This window comes from Carcharhinus amblyrhynchos, chromosome 2 (genome assembly GCF_965287045.1).
Source record: "Carcharhinus amblyrhynchos chromosome 2, sCarAmb.v2.hapA, whole genome shotgun sequence".
Lineage (NCBI taxonomy): Eukaryota > Metazoa > Chordata > Chondrichthyes > Carcharhiniformes > Carcharhinidae > Carcharhinus > Carcharhinus amblyrhynchos.
The window spans coordinates 70,406,712-70,422,557 of record NC_137325.1 but is presented as its reverse complement, the minus strand read 5'-3'; the positions used below and the strand labels follow the sequence as shown (position 1 = coordinate 70,422,557).

General features: G+C 44.5%; 1 protein-coding gene across 2 annotated transcripts in view; it reads right to left on the bottom strand.

Annotated features, from left to right (window-relative positions):
* Nucleotides 1-4,394, bottom strand: part of crppa (CDP-L-ribitol pyrophosphorylase A) — a 300,647-nt gene extending 296,253 nt beyond the window's left edge. For both annotated transcript variants that reach the window (XM_080216486.1, XM_080216495.1), the window contains exon 1: nucleotides 2,296-4,394. In XM_080216486.1, coding sequence (XP_080072612.1) covers nucleotides 2,296-2,510 — 215 coding nt within the window. In that variant the 5' untranslated portion in view covers nucleotides 2,511-4,394. The remainder of the gene's footprint in view (nucleotides 1-2,295) is intronic.
* Nucleotides 4,395-15,846: the final 11,452 nt, after the last annotated feature.

Here is a 15,846-nt window from a genome sequence, read left to right as displayed (position 1 = left end):
TTAATTTAGAAGCAAAGACAATAAATACTTGGAAAAGATGCCTATAAAAAAAATGGGAGGAATGAGGTACACAGGTCAAATGGCTTTCTCCTGTGCTGTAATTTCTATTGCTCTGTGCAAAATCTCATTTCTCTACACTGAGTCCTGCAAACAGTTCAGAATTTTTGGTACTGAGCTAAGTTTAGGACGATGTGCCCTGTAAGAAGTGACCCAAACACAGAATCTACAATTCTTAGTGTTATTTTTCAATTATTTCATGTTGGCCTGTAACAGCCAGGCTTGAACTAAAGAGGGGAAATTGTGATTTGATATATATATGAGGAGGGTGGAACAGTGATTAGTGGGACTTGGGGGAGGTTGCAACAAAATTGAAGACCAAATGACAGACGGATCGGTTGGGGAGAGCGAGTTTTTGCAGAGTAACAAAGAAATGTTTGGGATATATAAATTTATATTCCTGGAGGTGTCACAACTTTGTCTACTCCTTCCCCTCTGCATCCTTGCCCTTGGTGACACAAATTTGCAGGGCATCACCTTCTTAAGGTTGTCAGAAACCAAGCAGGCTCCCCTTTACCTGATTATTTGAAGAAAATCAAGACACCTTCATGCAGAATGTGAATTCAAACAAAGTTTAAGGAGATAGGGAGAGAGTTAAGTCTATTGACAGTGAACTTAACAGGAGAGCCTGCACTACACTTTAGGGAGCTGGGGCTATGGTTCCATAGAGGAGTTTAATTGCTTCCAGGATTATTGTGAGTTACAAGTTGGATTTCAGGGTATTCCACCTATTAATGCCAGTTACATATCAACCATCAGTGAGTTAACATAATTACTGTTGGTCATAAGGGAAATGAGGGATACCTGTATACTATTTATTATTTGTGCAATTTTAGTGTGTTACCATTAGTTACTGGCAGAGTTGAAGTTCCTCCCAAGCCAGTTTTCATTTGCAAACCGCTCCTCCACTCTTTTTTTGCAACCTCTCGGATTTCACATTTCCTTACTCTCGGTGGCTTCCAGGATTTTGGAGCTATTCACACAACAGCCACAAAATCATGAAGAAAAATATTCAACTATAGGGAACCCAATCTTTATAAGATAAATGTAATCGCATTTGTAGAAGTAATGCCATCAGGTCTCATGTCATCAGCCATCATGTGGTCAGTTATCGTGTGGTTAAAATGCCACATGATCATTGATGCATTTAAGGGAAAGCTAGATAAATACATGAGGAAGAAAGCAGCATGATATATGAATATGTGGTTCATGTGGAGCATAAACATAAATATCCGCAGAGGCCTGGTGGGCTGAAAGGCCTATCTGTTTGTTGTAAGTATTATACAGTACGACTTTGTAAACTAGAGCTGCCGTTCCTGAATTCCCTGAATCTCTAAGAATTAATTTCTAGGTCACTACTGTGAGTATCCTCAGAAATAAATAATCAAGTGTTATAAATTTTATTTCAATTTATGTCTTGATTTTCTTCAAATAATCAGGTAAAGGGGAGCCTGCTTGGTTTCTGACAACCTTAAGAAGGTGATGCCCTGCAAATTTGTGTCACCAAGGGCAAGGATGCAGAGGGGAAGGAGTAGACAAAGTTGTGACACCTCCAGGAATATGGCACAGTGGTTAGTACTGCTGCCTCACAGCTCTGGGGACACAGATTCAATTCCAGCCTTGGGTAATTGCCTGTGTGTGTGTCTTCTGGGTGCTCCAGTTTCCTCCCACAGTTCAAACATGTCTGGGTTAGGTTGATTAGCCACACTAAATTGACCCTTAAAGTCAGGGGGATTAGCAGGGTAAATAGTGGGGTTACAGGGAATCAGTCCTCCTTGTCAGCGCAGGCTCAATGGACCGAATGGCCTCTTTCTGCACTGTAGGAATTCTATGAATATGTCCAACCAGAGTTGACAACCATAAATGTAAACTTCAACAATACTCGAACAGAGTTAGCAACCGAGCTCCAATAGATCCAGTCGGAATCAAGCAATTACAGCATTTCGACATGGCAGCTGTGACTATGCTACCAAGTGTTTAAAGTGAGTGTTTTTGCGGAAGGTGGGGGTGGTGAAAGGCGCTACAGAAATGCAAGTTGCTTTGACAAAGGGTCAGCTGGACTCGAAAGGTCAGCTCTTTTCGCTCCTGACAGCTGCCTGCCAGACTGCTGACATCTCCCAGCGTTTTCCCTTTTGGTTGCAAGTTGCGCCCTTTGCCGGGTCTTTGGCCGGAGGCATTGTGACGTCGAAGGGGAGTGGAACGTTGTGTGATCCCCGGGCACCGTTCTAAGTGGCTTACCTCTCGAAGCGCTCCAGAGTGATGCTGATGAGCGGCCTCTGCAGGAGTGGGCAGAACTGCTTCGGGGTGGCCGTCCCCATCCTCTCGCCGCTACCACCCGCAGGCAGCACTGCTGCCACCGAGAAATCCAGCCGCCGGTCGCCAGCGGCCTGCTCGCTCTGCTTGCAAACCAAAGGCCGATCCAGTTGCGAGTTAGCCCTCGCTGCCTCCGCCATCAAAATGAATGCAAAGCTGCAACTCGTGCAACCACCCCCCTGCAAAATCGGTGCAGCAGTGGCTTTGGGACTAGAACCCAGAGCAGAGCTTTACAACCTGTCTAGCGGGCAGTCTTCACATCGGGTTTGGCGCCTCTTCCAGGGTGGAAGCAGCTGCCGGGGATGGGGGGGTTTGACAGACGCGCACAGGTTAGGGATTGGGAGCTGATTGCAACTGGATGCATACAGGGCAACAGAGATCGGCTTCTGCAGAACTGAACCTCATATGGGAGGATGCGACTTTTCATTTTTAATGTGTACATGAATTAATTTCCATGCACTACTGAAATGAGTCAAAGCGGAGATTTTTTTAAGGCAGGAAGTTATGGCCTTGAATGGTAAAATAGCAAAATGTTGTGGATACTGGAATCTGGAACAAAAACAGAGAAAGAAAAACTCAGCTGGTCGGGCAGCAACCATAGGGTGGGAAAAGTTAATTTTTCGAGTACCTTTCTTCAGAACTAAAGAGGGGAAATTGTGATTTGATATATATATGAGGAGGGTGGAACAGTGATTAGTGGGACTTGGGGGAGGTTGCAACAAAATTGAAGACCAAATGACAGACGGATCGGTTGGGGAGAGCGAGTTTTTGCAGAGTAACAAAGAAATGTTTGGGATATATAAATTTAAAAGTTAAAGATGAAGGGGAATGATGAACAAAACTCAATGTTGAGTCCTAAGAGCTATAAAGTGCTGAATCGGAACATGAGGGGCCGATCCTCCAGCTTGCATTGGGTTTTGCTGGAACATTTCAGCAGGCCGAAAACAGACATTTGGGCATGAGGGCGAGGTGCTGAGCTGAGATGGCAAGCAACAGGGAGGTTAGTCTCACTTGTGGGCTAAGTCAATGTGTTTAGTCTGGCCAATGTCAAGGAGGTCGCAACTGGGAGCAGTGAATACAGTAGACCCGCCCACAAGGGCCATTTGTCATTTGTTCTTAAATTTTGCTACATAGTCATTATAACCTCCCATCTCCCACTAATCACTGTTCCACCCCCTAATATATAAGCACAATTTTCCCTCTTTTTAGTCCTAAAGAAGGATTGTCCAGACTCCAAATATTGGCCTGTAACTTGCATGTATCAGTGGGAAGCCATGGCTTGCTGATACAAAGCTTTTCAAAAACGTCCACTTACCAGCTTTCCAATCATACAGTGACTTCAGGCCTGCAACAGGAAGACCTGTGCAGGCTCCAGCAGGGTACAGTTTGAATGAAGCCACACCCCCTTGTGACAGGAGATCTAAGGGAATGCCCATTGAGGCCAGGGATTTAAACAAAAGGTTTATATTGAAGAGAGCAAGCAACAGGTTTCATGGCTGTTATAGAGGTATGTTAATTTTTTTAAAAATCTTTTTTGTTCTTTTAAACAGGTAATGTTACTTGTTCTTTCAAAGTATCTTTTTGTGCTCGAAGATGATTACTTAATGTTTATATGTGAATATGGGTTTTGTTATTTATTTTAAATCTCTGAAACTATTGTTTAAATCTATATTATGTTATTACATAATTTTATGTATGGCATGCTTAAGTGTTCATGTGTTTTAATTTAGAATGCTGAAAACAGTTGGGAAGAAGAGAAGTCAGAACTTCTGGGACTGTGATTTGGATACTTCTAACTTGTTTACTTAAATTGTGCTATTCAGTTATAGATATCTCATTTTTAAATGTTTTGTTTTGATGTTTCAATAAAACATTTGTACAAGTTTGTAAAGTTTAATAGAAAACATTTATGAACAAAAATAATCTTCTAAATACAAAACATTGAAATCATGTTAACATCTAACAACATTTAACTTCAGCAGATGCAGTATGACATTTTGTTTAGTAATTACCTCAAAGTTTCCAAATTTGTTGCAATAAAATATATTTTTTCACTTTAACACAACAATCAATTTTTTTTTACTTTCACTCAACTTTGTTAACCTTTTGTAAATAGAGAGAGAGGTTTGGACATATCCATTGTTAATTTTACAAGCTCCATATCCAAAAGCAGCAGCTGCCACGTGATCTCAGACAGTTCCTTGCATCATCTGGAGCCTGGGTTTCCCAGGAGTTATGCCTTCATCGGGCTCCATATTACTCTTCTCCCACTCCTCCCTTTCTGGTGGCAAGTCATCTTCCAAGTAAATGATCAGTCCATTGTGAAGGGCAAAGTTGAGCAATGCACAACACACAAGTTTTGTGACTTTCTCCTGTGCATTCTGCAATGTGCCCCCTGACCTGTCCAGACATCAAAACACTAATTGCCCTCTCCAACACTTGACATATTGCTATGTGCGTGCAATTGTAACATTCCTGTGCTTCGTTGTTGGTCCTCCGGAATGGTGTCTTAAGAACATAAGAAATAGGAGCAGGAGTAGGCCATCTAGCCCTTCGAGCCTGCCCTGCCATTCAATAAGATCATGGCTGATCTGTCGTGGCTCAGTTCCACTTTCCCGCCCTCTCCCCATAACCCTTAATCCCCTCTCTTATCAAAAACCCATCAACCCGCGTCTTAAAAATATTTAGCGAGGCAGCCTCCACCACTTCAACAGGCAGAGAATTCCAGAGATTCACCACCCTTTGAGCGAAGAAGTTCCTCCTCAACTCTGTTCTAAACCGCCCCCCCTTTATCTTGAGGCTGTGCCCCCTAGTCCTACTGTCCTTTCTGAGCGGGAGGAGTCTCTCCACCTCTATCCTATCCATCCCATTCATCATCTTATACGTCTCAATGAGATCTCCCCTCATTCTTCTAAACTCTAACGAGTACAAGCCTAGTTTATTCAGCCTCTCCTCATAGCTCAATCCCCTCAACTCCGGTATCAGCCTAGTAAACCTCCTCTGCACTCCCTCCAAGGCCAAAATATCTTTACGCAGGTGCGGCGCCCAAAACCGCACACAGTACTCCAGCTGCGGCCTCACCAATGCCCTATACAGCTGCAGCAAGACCTCCCTACTTTTATATTCAATCCCCCTCGCTATGAAGGCCAGCATCCCATTTGCCTTCCTGACCACCTGCTGCACCTGCAAGCTGGGTTTTTGCGACTCATGCACAAGGACCCCGAGGTCCCTCTGCACCGTCGCCTGCTGCAGTTTTTCGCCACGTAAGTAATAATCCTTCCTACCAAAGTGGACCACCTCACACTTGCCAACATTAAATTCCATTTGCCATTTCCTGGCCCATTCGCCCAGCCTATCTAGATCCTTCTGCAGACTCTCCACACCCTCCGCACAATTTGCCGTTCCCCCAATCTTGGTGTCATCAGCAAATTTCGACACCCTACACTTGGTTCCCTCCTCCAGATCATCTATATAAATGGTAAAAAGCTGAGGCCCCAGCACCGACCCCTGGGGCACTCCACTAGTCACCATCCGCCAATCCGAATAGCACCCGTTGACCCCCACTCTCTGCCTCCTATTTGACAACCAATCCTCTATCCACGCTAACACCCTACCCCCAACTCCATGTCCCTCGACCTTCTGCAATAACCTCTTGTGAGGTACTTTGTCAAACGCCTTCTGAAAATCTAGAAAGACCACATCCACCGGCTCTCCTCTATCCACCGCCCTAGACACATCCTCATAGAACTCCAGTAAATTTGTCAGACACGACTTCCCTTTAATGAAACCGTGCTGCGTCTGCTCTATCAAGCAATTCCCTTCAAGATGCCTCGCAATTTCCTCCTTAATGACAGATTCTAACATTTTACCTACCACAGACGTTAAACTAACCGGCCTATAATTCCCCGCCTTTTGCCTGGCACCCTTCTTAAACAACGGCGTAACATTAGCCGTTTTCCAATCCTCCGGCACTTCCCCGGAATCCAGCGACGTCTGGAATCCTTATCACCCTGTGTAACTCCCAGTTATGTTATCATGGTGGAACACTGAGTTTGCAAGGACAAATGAGTCATGGACACCTCCATGAGTGTTTGCATTTACACTGAAGATCTTCATTCGTGCATCCCACACTAGCATAACATTTAAAGAATTGAATCCCTTCCTTTTTATGAATGAAACATTGTCATTTCTTGGCGCCTTCAATGTAATGTGTGTTCCATTGACAGCTCAAAATAAAAAAAAGAATTATGATCAGTCAGCCTCTTTCCCTCCGGGACCTGGCTTGTTCAGCAAATACCATCTGCTGTGATTATAACAACTCCCTCTTTAGCTTTGAATACATGGGATGTTGTCAGGCAGGAAGCAATAGAGGCTCTTTATGCCCATTGGAGGTTCCTATTAAATCCAACCCATGTGTCAATGTGAACAACTTAAGAATGAGGTGCCTTTCACTCAAGCTATATAACTAAAATAGAGGGAGGTGGTTCTGTCATTTCTGCAGCAGTGAGGACTAGATCTTCTCAGAAGAGTGAAAAATTAAGAACTTGAAGTTAACAGAAGTAAATACCAAACTGGTCAAACACCACCCTGCAGCCCATGGCAATTGTGACTGCATACATGTTCATCACAGAGCTCCATATAAATCATATACATTTGGTATGAATGAAGCTGTGTAGAGCAGAGAAGGAGCTAAATCCTTTATGGATGTGATTGCAGGTAATGTTACTGTTCAAATTGCTGGCAATTGGTGCTGTATGTCTGTTAAAAGAGGGTAATGGGGAACAAGTCTATTGTGTCTCCCAAAGCTTGGACGGTCACTTGATATAAAGAATCATTGATAATTCTAGCTTAGCTTAAACTATTAATCACTAGCAGCAACTGTCCTGGATATGCATTGTTGTCATCTCATGATTAGCATTCGTTCATGCTCTCTCTTGTGGCCAGTGGTCAAAGCTGGCGATGGTATAGTGGTGTTACTGCTAGTACTAGTAATTCAGAGACTCAGGGTAATACTCAGGGAATCTGTGTTTGAATCCCATCACAGCAAACGCTGGAATTTCAATTCAATAAAAATCTGGAATTAAAGGTCTAATGATGACCACTGTCGATCATGTTTTTTTTTTAAAAACTTATCTGGTTCACCAGTGTCCTTTAGGGAAGGAAATCTGATCTGGTCTAGATGTGGTTGACGCTTAACTACCCCTAACAAGCCACTCAATTCAAGGGCAATTAGGGATGGGCAACAAATGCTGGCCTTGCCAGTGATGCCCACATCCAATGTTAGATAAAGGATCTGCCACAATAATATTTTAACAGAACTTTCAAACAATTCTGGCCCATGTGATACTTACAACTGCTCTTCAGACTGAGGAAAAGCACTCTGATTTTCACATGTAGTTTACTATTTCATGTTACTATTTTAGGGCTATCCTGCAATGATGCCATTTAGAATCAACAAGCTAATGGGGAAGGCATATTTGCACTGAGATTTCAAGGTAATTTGCGACAGCAGGGCACTTAACAGCATATGTTGTTAGTTAGACTTCCACATAGAGGCTTTTTAAATTCTTGCATGGCAAGTTGTTGAAAGTACAAACTGATAACATTGCAGTGAGGGAAACCAGGCATCTGGGAACCAAGTGAACAGAGACAGAAACTATATATCCCATTAACCAAACAGATACAACAATGGGAAATTAACAGCACAAGAACTGAGAAGTTAAATTGAGTGAATGAGATGTAAAATCAGATGAAAGAAAAGAAAAAGGAACAAAGGGAAGATACGATTAAGAGAGAAAAAAAGTCAAAGTAAAAAAAAAATTCCCATTTAAAAATACCTGAAGAAATAATACCTCATTTTCAATGCTTTGGAGGTTGATTGGCACTAAGTAACACCACATTATAAAAGGGGTGCTTGGACTGGAGTAAACAAGCTTTAACTTTCTTTTCAGAGATTAGTTAAAATATGATACTCTTTCTTGAACAATGTGTAACGTTTATGATATTGTTGAAAAGAGAAACGTGTTATCAAAACTTTTTGTCTTGCATTCATCAAGATTAAAGCAAGAACTCCAAATTTGAAATTTTAACTATTTATGTTAAAGGAGATGTTGACGAATTAGCTCTGGTCATGGAGAAAGCAGTGGGGAATAGAGTCCGCAAGTTCCTGGATAATTTAAAAAAGGTGCAAAACCTGAACATATTCAATTTGTTTGCAAAGAACAGTCCCTGCGTATAAATGTGTGTCACTTCTTTATGTGTAAACGAGCCACATTCTGAGCTCCATTGAATATCTTACATTGGTTATTGCTGCAGCTATTAACACACAGGATTGTTCGGCAAGTGCTGGCCACTTGTGAAATCTTATTAATCAGCTGACATTTTGTTTTAGGTTTTGCAAATGTGGGTTGGTTGAGTATAGTCTGTACCCCTGTCTATTATGAAGGAATATTCTCTTTGATTTGATCAGCCAGTTGTTGGGATGTACAGTCTATGTACCTGACATCACACTAACACTGAAATTCATACAGAATATTGCTCAATTGTATGGTAGACAGAAAGTATTTTTGAATAGACAGCAGCATCCAGTTAAAGGAAAATGCCACTCACGGATCAGCAACAGCATTGAATAGTTCAAATTTTTAAGATCCTTTGCCTTTCCAGGTTAATTTGAGGTTGACTAGGCACTTTCTTTGCCTGAAAATTGTAGCCTTTTACCCATTAAGGAATGTGCATATGTTGCCTGGATTGGGTGGCATGCATTATGAGGATAGGTTGAGGGAGCTAGGTCTTTTCTCCCTGGAGAGATGAAGGATGAGAGGCGTCCTGATAAAGGTTTATAAGATGTTGAGAGGTATAGATAGGGTGGATTCTCAGAGGCTATTTCCCAGGGCTGAAATGGTCATTACGAGAGGGCACAGGTTTAAGGTGCTGGGGAGTAGGTACAGAGGAGATGTCAGGGGTAAGTTTTTCACTCAGAGGGTGGTGGGTGAGTGGAATCGGCTGCCGTCACTGGTGGTGGATGTGAACTCGTTGGGGTCTTTTAGGAGACTTCTGGATGAGTACATGGGATTTAATGGGATTGAGGGTTATAGATAGGCCTGGTAGGTAGGGATATGATCGGCGCAACATGTAGATCGAAGGGTCTGTTTGTGCTGTAGTGTTCTATGTTCTATGTTCTATTACACAGTGAATGATGATCTGATCGGGATAGCCATAGTGTTGCAGGATTTGCTCTTTTTCTGCGTCAGCTTGTAATGTGATGAAATGGCCAGGCCCTTATTTACAAGATTTCAGATGAAGTCAGTCTTCTAGTACTTTGAGCTTTATGAATCCCCCCAACATCTATATTGACCAGTGGAGGTAGGCTTGTGATAGACAACAGTGCAGAAACCAAGAGCAGATTTCTCAACTAAAAAGTTGAGTGAAAGGATCACATTATACTGTTCCTACTTGAAATTGAATTTGAAATGGAATTGAGAGTATTAAGGTATAAGAACATAAGAAATAGGAGCAGGAGTAGGCCATCCAGCCCTTCGAGCCTGCCCCGCCATTCAATAAGATCATGGCTGATCTGTCGCTGCTCAGTTCCACTTTCCCGCCCTCTCCCCATAACCCTTAATCCCCTCTCTTATCAAAAACCCATCAACCCGCGTCTTAAAAATATTTAGCGAGGCAGCCTCCACCACTTCAACGGGCAGAGAATTCCAGAGATTCACCACCCTTTGAGTGAAGAAGTTCCTCCTCAACTCCGTTCTAAACCGCCCCCCCTTTTATCTTGAGGCTGTGCCCCCTAGTCCTACTGTTTTTTTTGAGCGGGAAGAGTCTCTCCACCTCTATCCTATCCATCCCATTCATCATCTCATACGTCTCAATGAGATCTCCCCTCATTCTTCTAAACTCTAACGAGTACAAGCCTAGTTTATTCAGCCTCTCCTCATAGCTCAACCCCCTCAACTCCGGTATCAGCCTAGTAAACCTCCTCTGCACTCCCTCCAAGGCCAAAATATCTTTGCGCAGGTGCGGCACCCAAAACTGCACACAGTACTCCAGCTGTGGCCTCACCAATGCCCTATACAGCCGCAGCAAGACCTCCCTACTTTTATATTCAATCCCCCTCGCTATGGAGGCCAGCATCCCATTCGCCTTCCTGACCACCTGCTGCACCTGCAAGCTGGGTTTTTGCGACTCATGCACAAGGACCCCGAGGTCCCTCTGCACCGTCGCCTGCTGCAGTTTTTCGCCCCGTAAGTAATAGTCCTTCCTACCATTATTCCTACCAAAGTGGACCACCTCACACTTGCCAACATTAAATTCCATTTGCCATTTCCTGGCCCATTCGCCCAGCCTATCTAGATCCTTCTGCAGACTCTCCACACCCTCCGCACAATTTGCCGTTCCCCCAATCTTGGTGTCATCAGCAAATTTCGACACCCTACACTCGGTTCCCTCCTCCAGATCATCTATATAAATGGTAAAAAGCTGAGGCCCCAGCACCGACCCCTGGGGCACTCCACTAGTCACCAACCGCCAATCCGAATAGCACCCATTAACCCCCACTCTCTGCCTCCTATTTGACAACCAATCCTCTATCCACGCTAACACCCTACCCCCAACTCCATGTCCCTCGACCTTCTGCAATAACCTCTTGTGAGGTACTTTGTCAAACGCCTTCTGAAAATCTAGAAAGACCACATCCACCGGCTCTCCTCTATCCACCGCCCTAGACACATCCTCATAGAACTCCAGTAAATTTGTCAGACACGATTTCCCTTTAATGAAACCGTGCTGCGTCTGCTCTATCAAGCAATTCCCTTCAAGATGCCTCGCAATTTCCTCCTTAATGACAGATTCTAACATTTTACCTACCACAGACATTAAACTAACCGGCCTATAATTCCCCGCCTTTTGCCTGGCACCCTTCTTAAACAACGGCGTAACATTAGCCGTTTTCCAATCATCTGGCACTTCCCCGGAATCCAGCAACGTCTGGAAAATAATCACCAAGGCATCCACTATCACTTCCGCCATTTCTTTCAGAACCCTCAGATGCATTCCATCCGGTCCTGGGGACTTGTCCACAATCAGCCCCTCCAGTCTGTCGAGCACTGCCTCTCTAGTAACAGTAATGTCATTAAGACCCTCCAGTCCTACCACCTTTCCATCGCTAACACCCGGCAAATTATTCACGTCCTCCTCCGTGAAGACAGAAACAAAAAAGTTATTCAATACCTTAGCCATATCCCCATCCCCTACCACTAAGTCCCCTTTCTCATCCTCTAAAGGACCAATGTTCACCCTAGCCAGCCTCTTCCTTTTTATATATTTATAAAAACTCTTGCTATCCTTTTTTATATTAAGCGCCAGCCCAGCTTCATAGTTTCTCCTACCCTTCTTTATCAACTTCTTTGTCAATCTTTGTTGACATTTAAACCTCTCCCAAGCCTCTTCTCGCCCACTACTCTTAGCTACTCTAAATTCCTCCGCTTTTAATTTAACACTTTCCTTCACCTCCTTCGTTATCCACGGCTTATTACCTCTCCTCCTACTGTCCTTTTTGACCATCGGAATAAATTTCTGCTGAGCACCAAGAAAGATCTCCTTAAAGATCCTCCTCTGCTCCTCAACAGACCCTCCCTCCAACGCATTCCCCCAGTCCACATTCGCCAATTCTTCTCTCATCCTACCGTACTCCCCTCTATTCAAACAAAGGACGCGTGTCCGGGAACCCACTTTCTCCTCCTCCATCTGCACCAGAAACTCCACCATACAATGATCACTCTCCCCAAGAGGATCCTTCACCACAAGGTCCCTAATTCTACCCGCCTCATTACATAGCACCAGATCCAAGATAGCTCGCTCCCTCGTCGGCTCCAACACACACTGTTCGAGGAATCTATCCCGGCAGCATTCCAAGAACTCTTCCTCGAGCCCCCCGCGTCCAACATGGGTCGACCAATCAATATGCAGATTGAAATCCCCCATAACTATGGCCGTCCCATTCCTGCACGCCGCACTTATTTGCGCGTTAACAGCCTGCCCCACCTCCAGATCATTATTTGGGGGCCTATAGACGACACCCACCAGCGTCTTCCTCCCTTTGCTGTTCCTAATCTCCACCCACAACGATTCCACCCTCTGCTCCTTGGCTCCAATATCATCCCTTGCTACCACCGTGATGCTATCCTTAATCAGCAGAGCTACGCCCCCCCCTTTTCCCTCCTGCCTATCCTTCCTAAACACTTGATAGCCCTGTACATTCAGCTCCCAGTCCCTGTCACCCTGCAGCCACGTCTCTGTAATGGCCACCAGATCGTATCCATTTGTGTCGATCTGCGCCACCAGCTCATCCACTTTATTCCGAATGCTTCGTGCATTCAGATAAAGCGCTTTCATCCCAGCCTTCACCTGGACCCTATTTGCCGTAACGCCACCAACCATACTCACGCCCCCTACTCCCTCTATTATTGGGACATCCTCGGCCTCTTCCCTTACCTGTACCCTCTCCTTAACTTTAGACCACGTAACATCACCTACCCTCGCACCCTCCCCCCCCCAATTAGTTTAAAGCCCTGTCTACAGTCCTATTTACTCGATTCGCCAGCACTCTGGTCCCAGCACGGTTCAGACCAACCCCATCCCGCCCGAACAGGTCCCACCTACCCCAATACTGGTGCCAATGCCCCATAAATTCAAACCCATTCCTCCCACACCAATCCCTGAGCCACCCATTCACTTCCTTAATCCTGTCAACCCTACGCCCGCCTGCACTCGGTTCAGGCAGTAGCCCAGAGATAACCACCTTGTCGGTTCTACTTTTTAATTCCATTCCCAGCTTTTCATACTCCCTCCCCAGATCCTCAGTCCGCATTTTGCTTACGTCGCCGGCACCCACATGTACCACAACGACCGGATTCTCACCCTCCCACTCCAGGTTCCTCTGCAGCCCAGCTGCGACATCCCGTACCCGAGCACCAGGCAGACAACACATCCTTCTGTGCACTTTGTCATTGTGACAAAGGACAGTGTCAATACCCTTCACCCCACTATCCCCAATCACTACTACGTTCCTTTTCCCCCTCTCTTTGCCTATGTCCTGCTGCATCACTGTACCGTGTGCAGTTTGCTCACCAACCTCACCTGCCTCGTTCTCGTCCAGCCTGGAAGCAAGAACCTCAAACCTGTTATGCAGATTAAGAGGCTGAGGCCTCCGCTCCTCACCCCCCTTCCTCCTCCCAGCAGCCCCCTCTTGTCCCTGACCCTTAGAGTTAGCCAGTCTATGGGGGGGTGGATGTCACTTGCACCCCATTGACAATGGCATCCTCTCTCCCCTTGATGAGCCTCAGTGACTGTAGCTCAGAGGCCAGCTCATCCACCTTGAGCTGGAGCTCCTCCAGCAACCTGCACTTACTACAGACATGGTCACTGGGATGGACCCTGGAGTCCACCAGTTCCCACATCATACAGAAACCACACATCACATGCCCCTCCATTATTCACTGTAGTAGTTTTGAAAAAAATTTTTTTTTTCCTTGTTTTTCAAACGAACTCACCTGGCCTTTTTTCCCTCCAGCCCTTTTTGATATTAAGCCCTAATAGCTCACTCTGCTTCCCACTCACTCCGCTGCCCGCTCAGACGCTGCCCGCTGTCTACACCAGGCCTCCTTTTAAACCTGGCGCTGATTTAAAGCTGATGGCCCACAACTGCCTGCTAACCACTCCCTCAGAATTCTTAAAGCAGTAAATACAATAAATAAATGCTTTAAACAGTTCTACAAAGAACAAAGTGCTTTAAACTTATTTTAAACATGTTGAAAAGATGATCACAATTCTCCATTCCTCTGGCATTATGCTATATCAAAGAATGAATGGAAGACCATGGCCTGTACCTCCCAAATTTATGTCCTTACTTCGCTCAAGGATATAACGTGTTCAGGAAATATAGGGAAGGAAAGAAAGAAAGAGGGGTGGTAGTATATTGTAGTTTTGGAGAGGTCAAGGATTTAATCTCTTTGGTTCGCCATTGCACCACTGGGTTTATCCTAGAGTCCATCAATTAGTGGGAAAGATAGGAGCAAATTTGGAAGGAAATTACAGGGCAGTGCAAGAATTGTGGACTACTGATAACGGGAGACTTTAATTATCCGAATAACTAGGGTAGCACTTGTTTAAAGGACAGAGGAGGAGAAGAACTCCTGTGGTTTGGCGAATTTTCTTGATCTGTATATTTCCAACCCAACGAGACAGGAGGAATTTGAGGATCTGGTTCTGGGGAATGAACTGGGTCAAGTGTCAGCTAGGGAGCGTTTAGAAAAAAGTGGCCACAGTACTATAAAGTTTAGACTAGCCATGGGAAAAACAAGGAACACTCTAGAGCAAAAATGCTTAATTGATGGAGAGCCAATTTCAGTGGGTTGAGAAGGATCTGCACTAGTAAATTGGAAAGAATTATGGGCTAACAACACTACAATGGCTGTTTTTGAAGAGGAGATGGTTCAGATGCAATCAAGGTCCATTCTCAGCATGGGTAAAGATATGGCAACCAAAATTGGAGCGCCCTGGATGAAGCAGCAAACAGGTGAGTATGACAGATGTCAGATTGCTAAGTGAAAAGCAGGCTAACTATAGAAAGTTCAGAGAGACAGTAGAAAAGAAAATGTGAGGCAAATTATCAGATTAAACCCCCTAATCTGGTTTATCAATTTAGAAATAAGATGCTAAAGGATTGCCCGTTTGGAGCCAATGACTTGCTAGCTTCATTAAAAGAGGTCTGAACCCAAATGTGGTTCAGGCCTCCTGATACCAACTTTTCTTTGGGTACCCCATAGATGCATTGGGGAATCCCTCTCAGAACTTTGTATTTGCAGAACGATTGTCCAGAATTGCTCATTTTCTCTTAGGTCAATTGTGCTGTTAAACATCTGAAAAAGTGATTTAAAGGGTTACACTAATAGTTACACCGAGAAAGTTAGAAGAAATCTCCCTCAATGTCAACAAATTGAAGGAGATTGTCATCAGCTTCAGGAAGTGTAAAGAAGAATATGCCCCCCTCTACATCAATGGGGATGAAGTAGAAATAGTTAAAAGCTTCAAGTTTTTAGATGTCTAGATCACCAACAACCTGTCCGAGTCTCCCCATGCCAACACTATATTTAAGAAAGCCCACCAGTTCCTCAACTTGCTCAGAAGACTAAGTAAATTTGGCATGTCAGTTAGACTCTCGACAATTTTTACAGATGCACCATAGAAAGTATTCTTTCTGGTTGTATCACAGCTTGGTATGACTCCTGTTCTGCCCAAGGCCGCAAGAAACTATAAAAGGTCATGAATGTAGCCCAGTCCATCACATAAAACAGCCTCCCATCCATTGACTCTGTCTACACTTCCCGCTGGCAAAGCAGCCAGCATAATTAAGGACTGCGCACAGCCCGGACATTCTTCCACCTTCTTCGAGAAAAACATACAAAAGCCTGAGGT